This window comes from Procambarus clarkii, chromosome 19 (assembly GCF_040958095.1).
Source record: "Procambarus clarkii isolate CNS0578487 chromosome 19, FALCON_Pclarkii_2.0, whole genome shotgun sequence".
NCBI lineage: Eukaryota > Metazoa > Arthropoda > Malacostraca > Decapoda > Cambaridae > Procambarus > Procambarus clarkii.
In genome coordinates, this window is record NC_091168.1 from 14,950,059 (window position 1) to 14,964,481 (window position 14,423).

The following is a 14,423-nucleotide window of genomic DNA, read 5'->3' on the forward strand; positions in this document are numbered from 1 at the left end:
CACACGTGTTAGTTTTTACCCATTTTTGTATCCAGCAGTTAAAACTCAAAATGGAGTTTTTGAAATTTGAATTTTCCTGCCAAAAATGCACAATCATAACTCCTCAACAATATCTTTACTATTTAAGTAACTTGCTTTATATATCCTACTTTCTAATGACTTTTATTTGTTTAATTTGATTACCTTTTATATTATCATGACCGCTGTTGTTTGGCAATAAAAACAAAATTGCATGGGAGTTGTCTGATTTCTTTCAAATAAAGATAAAAAAATGTAGCCAAATATCTAGGCTTTTATGTTATAGAGCAAAAACTAAACATTTTAAAACAAACCAAAAATGGAGGGGGCCTCTTAAAATACAATTTTTTTTTCAAATGTCAATATGTATTTTTTTATTTCAACTTGGAACACAAATAAGTGTTCCAAGTTGGTTAAGTGGCTAAGGACCAGTGACTTTACCCTAAGCAAAAACAAATGCATAACCTGAACATACAAAATACCATTTGCTTATGCGAATCTATGAAAATAGATTAAGCAATCACGTAAGTAAATATTTTACTTTATTCATGAGAATAACACAAAAATGGCAACAATCAAAAACTTAGTAAATTAAAACAATCACAGGAGAAGATAAGCCTGTTCTGAAAATTTGAAGTAGCATCAGGCATCAACAACCAGCAGTTACACCCAATCATTTCCTATAATATTTAACTATATTCAGCAGGACTGAAATTAAGTTCACATCAGATCTAAGAATTTACCAATCATTCATGACAAGTAAAACTCAAGCACATCCTAGTCCAAGCAAATTTATTAAGGTATAATTTAAGCATACAACATAGGAATGGCAGTAACCAGGCAATTATCGGTCTATATATTTGGTGCCCTGCTTCCATTAAAAAGTTTCATTCCATAATAGAGGGGGAGTAAGTCACTTTTGGAAGCCTTTCCCAAATATTTCTGACACTTCCAAGAATGAGAGATTCTGAAGAAGCACTGTTAATGTCTGCTGAAGAACCCCACATGCTAGTTTACCTTTTGCACAGGTGAAGCACTTGACTTGCACACAAACCAATATTTATATAGAAGGAGGAATTAAGAATTAAACAAATACAGAGAGAAGTAAAAGAGAAACAGTTTTGAGTGAGCAAAGGCCATCCAATTACTTCCCAAGGCAAGTTAGTATCAACATTTTCAGCACAGACACCAAAGAGAACTTGCAAATGGTTCCTGAAGGGTCACAAGTGATGCCAAGCAGTCACTGCGGATAAATTCAATCCAGCATGGAATAACCCATAGAAAGAAAATTCCATGCAAGCTTAAACTCGTGTAAAAGTTTAAAACCCTTGATATCAAATTAAGCTAAAAAATAATGCTAGTACCCAATGCCTATCTGGAAACCTAGTAAAGTACGCCTTCAATTTACCGAAATGATAGGAACCTAAAATGGTCAGTAAACTGAAATACCAGTCAACTGAAGGAGGACCACGGTAAAGATGGAGCTGAGGGAGTTTCAGATAATTCACACAATGCTCAATGTTCAACTTTTCCATTGTTTATTTTTTATTTGAAGATTCACATATATGCAAATAATTTTTATTTTTTATTTTAAGATTCCCATATATATGTGAATAATCATTCAGTTTCTCCAATATGTGATGTAACTAACTAACGAAGGCTGTGTAGGTATGTGAGGCAACTACTACCTAACACCTCTACCTACATTATTGGTTTCTCTCAGAGAAACTGGCCAACAACTTGTATAAAAATTAAATCTTAACGTGAAATCAATTGTTACCGCTAATAAACTTTCTATTTATCCCATCTTTCAATCTATTTAAGGTGAAATAGCTAATATAGAGTCATTTGGCCATTTTTCTATTGGCAACTTGTTACAGCTGCCCCTGCCTGCCTCTCACAAACCTTCACTGAACACGAGAACATAATATACAAATTGAAGAAACTAAAGGAGGCCTTATTTATGCCTAACCAAACTTGCATATTTGTCTAACCTCCACCTGTCATACTAATGCTCTTAAATCTATTGTTGTCCAATCTGTTCCATAAATTTGTATCCATTGTTCAGTGTTTATTTTGAGGTGATATGTTAGGCACTTGATTAATATCTACCCTTATTATACCATTTCATCCACTTGTATACTCCAATCATTGTCAAAGTTGATTTTCAAACCCAATCTTGTGACTGGAATAAAGTTGTTGCACCCCTTGCAAAATGCTTGCAATGATAAAATTTTGTATTCATGATCCAATCATTCTCGAGTTGGGTATCAAAAAGGATCCTCTTCATTCTTATGGGTAAGATCACCGTCTGTGTTCACCTGTCTCGTCCGATTGATCAATAGTCGAAGAGATCTGATTATTATTTAGAAAAGACTCTGGACAGTAGGGGAGGGTTCATTTTTTAGAAGAAATTGGGGGGCAAGTGAGCACACTGGGAACAGAATGCCATTATCTACCCTCTTGCAACCTACCTCCTCATACCCTTCGAAAAGCGCACGGTACCCTGAGCCTAGCGGCAGCCTATGTACTATATTCTTGCAGGAAGAAGGCAGAGGTGACTAACCCAATTACAGTTCAGCTTGTGATAGCTGGTCTACTCTGGCTGGTTGATAGCTATAAGGAGGATGCAGTTGATGTATCTTGGCATCAATGAAACTAAGCTCCCTTAGTCTGTCTTTGTAGCTTATACCACTCAGTTCTGGGACTAGTCTGGTGGCATACCTCTGAATCTTCCCTAACTTTGTCTTGTGTTTAACACTATCTCGTTCCCTGGATGTAGTTGACGTCCACAAATAACTCTGTGGATGTCTGCCTGAGACGTATGTGGCATCCAAAATTAAAATACTACAGTATGTTAAAATTCCATTTTTTATTCAATCTTTATGGGACTAGTTTTAAAATGTGTTCCTTTAGATTGCAAACAATTTGATACCAGAATGAATAAAGTAGCATTAAAATTGAGGTGTGAAAACTGAACAGAGTATACACATTGTGCATAACACTCACGGGGTAACGCTCTGATGATTTTTAGGTTTGCTGCAGGTTGCACACTGGGCTTTGTGAACTTATATGCATATATCCCTTTAGACAATTCTATTGCGAACAATTTGATAGCAAAATGAATGACGTTACACAAAAATTGAACTGAGAAAACTGAAGAGAGTATACACATTTCAGTGCAGGTGTTGGTGTGCGGATGTGTGCTTACTCATGGGTAACGCTTGGCCGATTTTCGCATTTGTTGGGGGGTGGCATGCTGGGCATTTTGACCTTATATGCATATATCCCTTTAGTGAATTCTATTGCGAACAATTTGATACCAAAATGAACAATGTAATACGAAAATTGACGTGAGAAAACTAAACAGAGTATACACACATTTTAGTGCAGGTGATGGTGTGTGGATAGGTGCTCGCTCACGGGTAACGCTCGTCCAATTTTTGGGTTTGCTGTGGGTTTCACGCTAGGCTTTTTTACCTTGTATGCATACAAATACCTTTAGAGAATTCCATTGCGACAATTTGATACCAAAATGAACAATAAAGCATGAAAATTGAGATGAGAAAACTAAACAGTGTATACATTTCAGTGCTGTTGTGCACTCACGGGTAACACACGGGGGATATTCGGATTTGTTGCGGGTGGCACTCCAGGCTTTTTGACCTTATATGTACTGTATATACCCTTTTAGGGAATTCCATTGCGAACAATTTGATACCAAAATGAATGACGTAACATGAAAATTGATGTTATCAAATTGAAAAGAGTGTACACATTGGTGCGGTGTTGTAGGTGTGCCAGTGGGTGCTGGCTCATGGGTAACACCTGTCCGACTTTTAGCTTTTGTTTGTTTGCAATATCTATTTGTTTGCAACAGAATTCCCTACAGGGCTACATGCATATAAGGTCCAAAATCCCAACCTCTCCCCCCCCACCGCACCCCATGCTGGGATGTTGGACCTTATATGCATATAGCCCTGTAGGGAATTCTATTGCAAACAAATATATACAAAAATGAACAACGTAGCACAAGAACTGAGGTGAGAAAACTGAAAAGAGTATACATATTTTAGTGTAGCCGCATGCTCACACGAAACACTCGACCCACATTGGGGTAGGTTGGGGCGGGCACGCCGGGAATGCGAAAGTGTTAACTAGGTACGGACTCCAAGCTGGCGCTGCATGCTCCGAGATTGGTCTGACATAAGCGGTATACAATATACAAGGTCCTGAACGATTCCTTACACAAGTTTCTAAAGGCAGTTCTTATGCTAGCCAATCTAGCATATGCCGCTGATGATATCCTTTTGATGTGGGCTTCTGGGGACAGGTTCGGTGTGATATCAACCCCCCAGATTTTTCTCTCTGACTCTTGCAGGATTTCACCTCCCAGATGGTACCTTGTGTTCAGCCTTCTGCTCCCTTCGCCTAATTTCATTACAGTACTTTACATTTTCCCGAGTTGAACTTTAGTAGCCATTTTCTAGATCATTCCTCCAGTTTGTTCAGATCGTTCTGTAGTTTCTGTCTATCTTCATCTGTTTTGATTCTTCTCATAATTTTTGTATCATCAGCAAACATTGAGAGGAATGATTCTATGTCCTTTGGAAGATCGTTTACATATATTAGAAACAGGATGGGTCCAAGTACAGAGCACTGACATCTGTGATGGTATGTCATCTCCTGTTTAAAACGTTCTTGTTATCTACCCTATCTGGATAACAAGAATCTTTCAAACGTTGGATAAGCTAAGGTGGTGTCTAAGATAAGATTGGTGCAGCCATTTCTAGCAAGGACCCTTGTGAAGTAAAAGTATTTTCAACTGTCAATTTTATGTGCCTGCAAATATTTCTCAAGCATCATATTGAGCTCTATATTGTCCTTTTCATATGGTAGTGGGTTAGACAACTGTAATTGCTTGAGGTGTTCGCACTAACAGTGTTAAGCAAGGTTGCATTACGTCACTTGGGTATCGTTGGCAAGAGAGAACGATTTGCCCATAATATCTCTTAAAAGGCAATTATCCCCAATTTCCATGTGTATATACATTTTTCTGTGCACTAATTTAGTGAACTAATTCATATAGTAGGCACATGGTATTTCAGGAAATCCTTTCTCCCTCATATTTGCAAACCTTGCCGTATCGGTCCCATAAAAGAATCCTCAGCCTATGCTAGTCCTGTCAATAAATTTGATGAACCAAAATCTCTGATTTCCCCGCACCACCAGGTCGAGATCAGACACGACCTATATCTGGCAAGATCTCTTAAAGATCTTGTGCCATTGCTCTAGGCATTTTATATTCTTGATAACCATTGTGAGTGGTTAGCATGAATGTCCTAGCCTAGCTGCACACATACGTGGTCCAACATCAATGTAACCTCTAACACTGTGATGGAACCAACTGAGACTTCTTGTCAGATCACTAAGAACCCAACCCAGCAAGCTGAGAAAGAACCAGACTTGTTTACATGTGGACTGGTTGGGAGCCTAAACCAGATAGTTATCAATAAAGGCCATTACACAACCCCCAAAAAGACATAGATGGGTCACAACTATCCACATTAACCTGATAAAGGCTTGAGGAGCCAGATACAAGCTGAAAGGAAGTACCTTGAATAAGAAAGCCTGATACACCATAAGAAGCCCTAACCAGCCCTTGAACCTCGGGCGAAAAAGAACATGCCAATATGCATCCTTGAGGTCCAAGACCACCAGAATCTGCCTGCAACATCTGGTAGACCCGAGCAAATGCTGTCATGTGAAATGTCAGATAGGGAAGGAAGCTTTGCAGGCTGAAGAGATAGAGAATATACCATAGAACTACTAAGTCCCATTTTGGAACTGGAAACAACCAGGATTTCCCACCAAAGTAGAGGTGGTGAACTCAAATATGCCAGAGTCCAACCAAAACTTGATGATCGAGAAGAGCTGAGGGAAAGACTCCTGACCCAAGACCCCATGAAGTTAAGGAGAGGGGGAATGAACCAACTCCACAAGAAACCTCTGGAAACTACCCAGAAGGCCTATGAATTGTGGGAGAAGAAAAATGGGCAAGACATCCCATTCACAGTCATCAAGGGGTGAACAACGAAAGGAGTTGCACAAAAACCTCCCCAAGATGAAGCCCCCCATCCAAGATGCCGAGAATGATGCTGACTAGAAGAGACAGAGGCCGGATGAAAAACCAAAGCCCGAGCAAGAAAATTCAGTGGAGGAAAAACTGTGCTCACTGAAAGGGCTAGAGAGAGATGAAACTGGAAGAGACCTCTGATAAAAGTTAGAATAAAAACAAAGGTAAGAGAAATGCTGCATTTACTTTCGCACTACAATTGAGCCTCCCTATAAAGGGTCCAAACTTCCCCACCGGATCTCCCCTCCAAATTGCAAATGTTTCATAGCAAAAATCTGGATTTCAAGAGGAGGACGCTGTGAAATCCAGATCATGAGGATCATTAGTATGTAATTTCCTGCAGATCATAATTTTATTTATATTCTTGTGTAATATTTTATCATTCATTTAATGTCAGACTTTAGATCAGTAAAAGTACCAAAAATGTTATCCTGAAAATGATTGTGAAACTATACCTACTTAATCAGAACTTCCTTATTAGAATTTTTTTTTTAAATATTTCATAGAAAATATTTTTTTCTTAATCTTACAAAATCTTAAATCTTATGAAAAAAAAGATTATAAAAAAATCCTAAAATAATTTTTTCTGGGGGGAGCCTCGTCGGCTCCCCAGAGCTTTCCAAGCTAATATGTTAATGTCAAACTTTGGCATCAGTCATGTGTATGGAGTTCTGTGGGCCTACCTGGAACCATGAGCCAGAACCTGGCCCCCTCAGATGAGGCAAGGGGAGCAATGGCCTATAGAAACCCCCCGTGTGATTGGAAGCATTCTATGTTTGCCATCGACCGGATCAGGCACCCAGGGGCCAGATTCACGAAGCAATTATGCAAGTACTTACGAAGGTGTACATCTTTTCTCAATCTTTGGCAGCTTTGTTTACAATTATTAAGAAGTTAATGGGGGAAGCCCCAGACCCCCGCGCCGGCTATCCACCCTTCAGTTCTAAGGCTGATGCTAGAGGCAAAGGTCGTGTGCTACGGCTCCGGTGGTGGTTTCAGCACTGTACCTAGTGTGTGGTAACTGTTTGCTAGGTGGTGCGAGAGCCGGGAGTGATTCTCCAGTACTTGGGCTGCATGCGCCTAGGGTTTCCTTCCCTAGGTGCCCTGTAAGTACTGCCCTTGAGGCTTGAGGTTACCTTCCACAAGTTCCTTGGGTTCTGCCTCTGCTAGGTCACTTACTGCTTGGTTTTCGGCCGCCCTTTATGTGTTAGGGTGTTCTGTCTCCCTTGTTCGCTTTCAGGTAAGGAACAGTTTGGGTAATAGGAATAAGGAACAGTAGGGGTGCAAGGTACTGTGCAGCTTGTTTTCACCAATCATAGCAGCCAGCTCTATTCCACCTGGGTATGCTGTCCTCTTGCGGGGTTTTCTTTTTCTTTTGTCTGCCTGCCTGGTGGGGGGTCTGCCTTGGTTCTTACTCCCTGTGTACTGAGAACTCTTCCTTCTTCTGGTGGTTCCCCCTGCTAGGTACCCGTGAATGTATGCGTCCCGGGGGGTTCAGTTCTTAGAAGGTTGTTTGGAAGACTTGGGCGCCAGTTTACAGTACCCTGCCTGGGCTTTCCTGAGCATGATTCTATCTCAGGACTCTGCGAATCCCCACGGGAATGCATGGGTCCGATAGATGAGACCCCGGAGTCTCCCCTCACTTTGTGCGAGTTCGAGGGTTGCTCTGTCCCCTTGTCTCAGGGTGACACACTCACTGTCTTTGCCTCTGCTGCCTGTGGGGTCGGTGGCACCTTCGACCCGGAGTCCTACGAGTTTTGTTGCTCGTTTGTGACTCAGTTACCCATGTCTTATGCGGACTATGCGGGTACAGGCAGCATGGGTGTTGCACGTTGCTTTTCGGTGGTGGCAACGCGTTAGGTTATTTGCTCCCCGGGAGCCTCGAGGCTGCCCCGTTTTGGTTCGTGTGATGGGGCTTGCGGGTGTTGGTTGCTTCAGTTTTATTTCCTTCCATGCCCCCTTGTCTTTCTCCTGTTATGGTCTAGTCTGCCCCCCCCCCCTCCTCCTGCATCCGGATCCTTACCGCCCTGGTCGGGGCGGGTTGGGTCTGGGCTTTGATGGTCTTGAGACTTGGGTGATCTCAGGGAATTCCCATTCCAGGGTGGCGACGGAGGCATTCGAGCCTGTTCCTCCAACCGCGGTGTATGAGTCTGCCAGCACACTTCCTTCCTTAGTACTTTTCCGGCTGCCCCAGCTTTTTCTAGTGAAGCTGGGGGTTTGGGCGGACGGCTCGGCCCCGGGGCTTGCTGTGTTGATTCCCGGGACTAGAGAGGGGCTGACTTGGGAGGGCCTCGGGCCCCCCTTAGACCCTGCCGGGGTTTTCTACCCTCTGAGCGGGGCTTGCGGTTACGGTGAGTGGGGATTTTTCTTTCCCCCTCTCCATGCATGTTGTTGGGCATCGGCCCCTCTCACAGTTCGGTTCCTTGTCCCTTTGATATGTTGGTTCCGTCCTGTCGGTGGGTTCTTTTCTCCGTTTATTCACCCTTCTTCTTGGGACGGGCCTTCACCATCATGTTTCCCTCTTTTCGGGGTTCTGCATGACTTTTGGTCTCAGGTGCGATTGTGCCTTTATGTGCCTTCGTGCTTTGTGCTTGCTTTTATTTGCACTCGAAGGTTCGGGAAGGTTTTCGCTGCTTCCCGTAATATTTGGAATGTCTGTCGTCTTCCGGTGGCTTCCCTCCGGTCCTTTCTAGGGCTTGTTGGTCCTCTCCCGTGCTGCTTTTCAGTTTTTAGGTCCCGTTTTGTTCTTTTGTGATTGTGTCCTCTCTCAGTGTTCAGTCTCGGCACTGCTCGTTTTCTTTCAATATTCCTAGTTGGCGCCTTCCCGCTGAGCGGGTTGTGCAGTTCGGACCTCCTGTCCTGCGCAGGGTTGCCAGATTGGGCTTTTTGTGGCCCGGTTGGGCTCCTTGTGGCCCGGTTGGGCTTCTTGTGGCCCAAGTGAAGACTCGGCAACGTATGTGTGGCTACTTACTACTCTTTTCGGCTACTGTTAAGATAAGCTGACTGTGTACTCTGCAATAGATACATCGTTAACAAAATTATTTGGTCTAGTTTTAGTCACATTTGTGTTTTAATTCTTCAGCTTGCGACTTCCAGCACCCCAAGTCTGACATCCCTGCCTGCGCATGCGCCGTATTAGTTTGTTTCGGTATGGGCTGTGTGGACAAGTGCTGGTGTTCTGCGTCCTTTTCTTTTGGGTGCTTCGCCTCTCGCTCCTCTCCATTCTCCAGTCCGTGCCCTGTAGCAACTGTGGGTGTTCTGGATTGCCGCTATGGGGAGGACGCCAGGTTTTCCCTGCGTATGGGTGTGGAGCGCCTCTTTTGCCTCTACCTTACTCTTCTCCTGCATGTGCAGCTCTTGCCTTCTTCCAAAGGCGGTGCTCCTGGAATCTTTTTGGCTACGTTTTGTCTTTACATGTTCGTGCCTACTTTCTGCAGGTGCGTTTATGGGGTCTGGCGTCTTTTTCAGAGGCGCTGGTTCGTGATTTTTGAATACGTATATAAGAACATCAGAACACAGATGACTGCAGAAGGCCTATTGGGCCATACAAGGCAGCTCCTATTTCTACCCATCCAGTCCCACTCGTATGCATGTCCAACCCATGCTTGAGTCACTCTAAGGGCCCCACCTCCACTATGTTATGAAGTAAATGGTGGGGGTGAATGTCATGGGGGTAAATGTTACTGTGTCAGGGTGTTATGAGGTGACGTTTTGCTGCAGTTTTCATACTATGGATGCGTGTTGGTGATTGGTTGTGACGTTTTGTTTGGCCCTTCCGTGATTCTTCCTGGGACCTTCCTTGTTTCGACTGTGTTGTTTGTTACAAGGGGGAGTCACGGCCCCGTTTTTCGTGATCTTATCTGGGTCACTTATTCCTTGCCCGTCTTGCAGTGCCTGGCTTAGCCCTTCCATATACGTTGGGTTCTTCCCTGTCAATCGAGTATTGTGCAGGTTCTTGAGCCTGCTGAGCTCTATCATATCTACGCTTGACGCTGTGTGTGGAGACTGCCTCCACCACGTCCCTTCCTAATGCATTCCATTTGTCAACTACTCTGACGCTGAAATGTTTCTTCCAACATCTCTACGGCTCCTTTGGGCGTTCATTCCACCTGTGTCCCCTGGTGCATGTGCCCCTTGGGTTCCCTGGTCTGTCTTTCTCTACCCTTTCGATTCCTAAAAGGATCTTGAATGTGGTGATCATATCCTCGTAGCTCGTACCCTTTGGTTCGGGTACTGGTCTGGTGGCATACCTTTGCATCTTTTTCCATTTAATCTCGTGTTGGGACATGGCCAACGACTGTGTGTGTTGTTGGCGTGTCTTGTTGGGACATAACCAGCAGCTCTGTGTGTTGTTGGTCAGGTCCCCTTCGTTCCCGTTTACTACCTGCCTTCTTCATTCCTCATCTTCCTTCTACGCTCTTGTCCCTAGCCGTTGGTGCTGGGGCTGTTCTGCTGGTCTTTTTCTTGTGTTTTCCATTTTTCTCATATTCTCCTACACATTGTTGTGTGTTTTGTTTGTGCCTTTTGGCTCTCCTATTGCTAGGTTTGGGTTCCTAGTTTCCTGGCTTACCCTGCCTGTTGGCGTTTTCACTATTTTGCAGTGTCCCTTCTCTGAAGTCTCGTGTCGGACCCGTAGTCTCCAATATCCTCGTGGGCTCGCTGACATTGGGACGTTGCTTCTATACGGCAGGCGTTCCATCGCCTCCTTTGCCACCTTGGGTTTCCGACTCTGCTTGCTCGGTGGTCGCACCCGAGATCTTCCCGTGGCTCCGCCTCTTCCTAGGCTCAATTGGCCCATGGTGGAGCTGGTTCGGACTGCTGCTTTCCAGAGGGGTTCTTGGGTTGTTGATGTTTGGTTGGTCAGGCTGGGGGGTGCATCATGTTTTGTGTCTGATTGCGGCCCTCCGCCGTTATTTGCGAGCCACGGCTTGTGTGTCCGGGGATGGGCTTTGGGTTGATCCAATTTTCCTTCATCCCTGTTCACGGGTGCAGGTCTCCTGGGTCGTCCGCAGAGTTCTTCAAGCTAGCCGGCCGGCAGTCTATCCCCGTGCCCATGATGTTCGTACGTTCGCTGCTCTTGCTGCCATCTTTGGCAACATGTCCTGGGCTGACATCCGGATGAGAGGTTTTTGGCAGTCGACCAGGGTCCTGGCTGCAGGGTACCTCGTGTACGTTCCTGGGCCTAGTTGGGCCTGTGTCGCTTTGGGTTGGCAGTGGCAGTCAGTTGTCTCGACTTCGAGTTGAGTGGTGAGCTGAGTCCGCCTCCCAGGTATGTCCCTCAATTTTCCTCTGTGGGTAGTTAGCTACGTGGAGCCAATGGGGCTCCGTGGAGCCGATGGGGCTCCGTGGAGCTGATGGGGCTCCCCCAGAAAACCAGCAATGAATGTACTGAAATGCCATTTTCTGGGCGAGACCCAGAGGCTCCCCAGCATCCCTCCCTTCCCTCGGCCGGCGTTTTTTTTGCATGTTTTGACATCCAATCTCGGAACTGAAGGGTGGATAGCTGGCGTGGGGGTCTGAGGCTTCCCGTTTCCCCTCCCGGGAAGGGGGGGGGAGCTGCGCAGACACAGGCGCAGCAACGTGTGACGTCATGCTCGTTTGCATGTTTCTTTTGGGAGTGCTATCTACTTATTTGGCTTTTGGTAGCAATTTTCACCAAAATAGGGGTTTGTTTTGGGACACTTACCTTTCTGGGTGCCTGACCCGGTCGATGGCAAACATAGAATGCTTCCAACCACAGGGGGGGTTTCTATAGCCATTGCTCCCCTTGCCTCATCTGAGGGGCCCATGTTCTAGCTCGTGGTCCCCAGTAGACCCACAGAACTCCATACACATGACTGATGCCAAAGTCTGACATTAGCATATCAGCCTGGAAAGCTCCGGGACCCTCTGGGTCTCACCCAGAAAATGGCGTTTCGTTTCAACGCTGGTTTTTTTAAATCACAGTTTTAAGTTTTTAGCATTGGAAAGTTGATTGGCTTGGTTCATTGTCTGCATAGGTCCTTCCTTTAAAAAAAAAGCTATCAGGGGTTGGATCCTAAGAAATATTGACAAATGAAGGAAAAATCTCTTTATTGACAGGTTCTCCTGATGGCTGTCCTCTATGTGATAGGTTGAAATTAAAATTTTGCACAATAAAATTTGCCAACAGAACATGGGAAATATTTGGGTATGCATGGTAACTTCTTTAACATGACTCCAATCACGATATTATTTTTATAGATGGGTGCAACATTAAGACAAATGGTTGGTGTATTAGGAAAGCCATTGGAGTATATTTAAAATATAATTCTATTGTTCACTGAGTTTTACTTGAAAAACATAAATATTTGGTAATAACCAAAAAAAAAATTTCAGAAAATCAAATTTTCACACAAATCTGGACTGGGTGGTGAAAGATATAATCCAGAGTTCGAAGGCGTGCCTGACTCTGTGCTTCACTAGGCAACCAAGAGCACTCTCCTACCGACTCAAAATAAGTGTGCATAATGCGCTTATTTAATACAACTAACCCAAGACCATTATTTATCAAAAACCTATATCCCAATTTTTACTAAATAATTTACAAACAAGACTTGACAATAAGACAACCTAATGGAAAGATTTGACTTTTGTCTGCAAAATGCATAATATTTGAGTGTTGAAGCATTCATAAGTTAAAGTGCTTGTTGCTACTCACCTTTGTCCTCTCCTTCAGTTCCTACACCAGAGTAAGAAGCAAGATCACTAGCTTTAGTCAAGGGCATCACATCACAAAAAAAAAAAAATCACTACAAAAGTTTCAGCTAATAATATAATAGATATCAGTTATTTTATGTTATATATACTAGCATTTTAAAAGACTGAACTTTAAGCATATTTAGGACCTGTTAGATTCATTTTCCACAAGACAAACCCTGTCAATATGACCCATTGCACAAGTCCCATGTGTGCTGGTATCATGAACCATATTTATTTTTACATCACACTCCTGTACTTAATCTTTCAGAAAATGAGAGAAAAAAATGATTACAATAGATTAGATATACTGTAATTATAAATAGATATATAAATAGACTGATATAGATAAACCAGTTAATGATCCAATAATTTTTTCATTTGATAAAATGTAGGTGTGTGGAAAGTGAACTCATGAATGAAGAATATACTAGTGAATCATGCATCATGCATAGCAACTACCCATTACCTTTCCCATTATATAAGACAATTATTAAACTCCTCTAACATCACTTAAACAACATAAGAATTGAAGAGTGCATCAGTGAAGGAATAAAACCAGCAATACCATCATTATGTGAAACAACTACGTGTCCACTAACTTTACTCAAGCCTAAACAAGGAGAAAAGAAGAAAAAGCTCGTTAACCTTAACAAGCATTACCCAACGCGGCCACAAGTCCAATACATCCCAACAACCTCAATTAATGTTCTGTACAGACATATGTAGCACAAAGATCAAAAACACACTGATCACAATAACTGCTAATCATTCAAATGTGAAAATTTAAGGGATTTGTGTATTAGGATCCGTCAACGAGGATTCGTCACAATGTGTTACTTATAACGGCAGCTTTATTGGAAGAAAATTAAGTATGGCCTCATTAGCCACTGTTCTAATACACTTAATGTGAGCCAAGGCCTTTTCCAACTACAGTAAATCTATCTATACTTAGCACCTGAAAATGCTGGCAAGTACAAACTCTCTTAGCTGTTAGCAAGGTATTTTTTTTTACATTAACTAACCTACATTATCTGGGCATTTTGTTAGTTAATTGTTAGGGGTTGATGGTGACCCAAAATTATATTTTCTATATTGTCCTCAAAATGTTGACATTTTTATTTCCATCAATTGTTTTCCCTGTAACTGGTGGTTGAGCTTTATCAGTTTTCCCTTAATTTCTAGCCATTTTCTGTGCCTTTGTTCAATCTAGAACAATAATTAGATTTATAGTATGCAAGGTCCAACTTGCCTAACAGGCTGAATGATTTTTTGTTATTTTCAAATATTTCTTTCCAGATTGGTATCTTTTTTAAAAATAACAAGGTAGTATATTAGGAACATGAATTACTGACTTACTTGTGTTAGATTATGTCAAATGGTAGGATAGGTTAGGTTATATCAAATTTCTATATTAGTTTTAAATGAAAGAAAAAATCATAGGTAATGTAATGGAAAGGTTTATCAATCCATAAGAAAAAATATTTGAAAAATATAATATTTCAGGAAAATTTGGCTTCTAAGGCAACTTGGCTTAATAGGTACAACATGT

The 14,423-nt window shown here is 42.7% G+C and overlaps 1 protein-coding gene across 34 annotated transcripts in view; it reads right to left on the reverse strand.

Annotated features, from left to right (window-relative positions):
* LOC123757622 (CLIP-associating protein 1) overlaps positions 1-14,423 on the reverse strand; it is a 714,204-nt gene that overhangs the window by 119,498 nt on the left and 580,283 nt on the right. For 22 of the 34 annotated variants that reach the window (XM_069326979.1, XM_069326973.1, XM_069326972.1 and 19 more), the window contains one exon: positions 12,834-12,854. The exons of the other annotated variants lie outside the window; for them this stretch is intronic. In XM_069326979.1, coding sequence (XP_069183080.1) covers positions 12,834-12,854 — 21 coding nt within the window. The remainder of the gene's footprint in view (positions 1-12,833; positions 12,855-14,423) is intronic. 34 annotated transcript variants of the gene reach the window in all.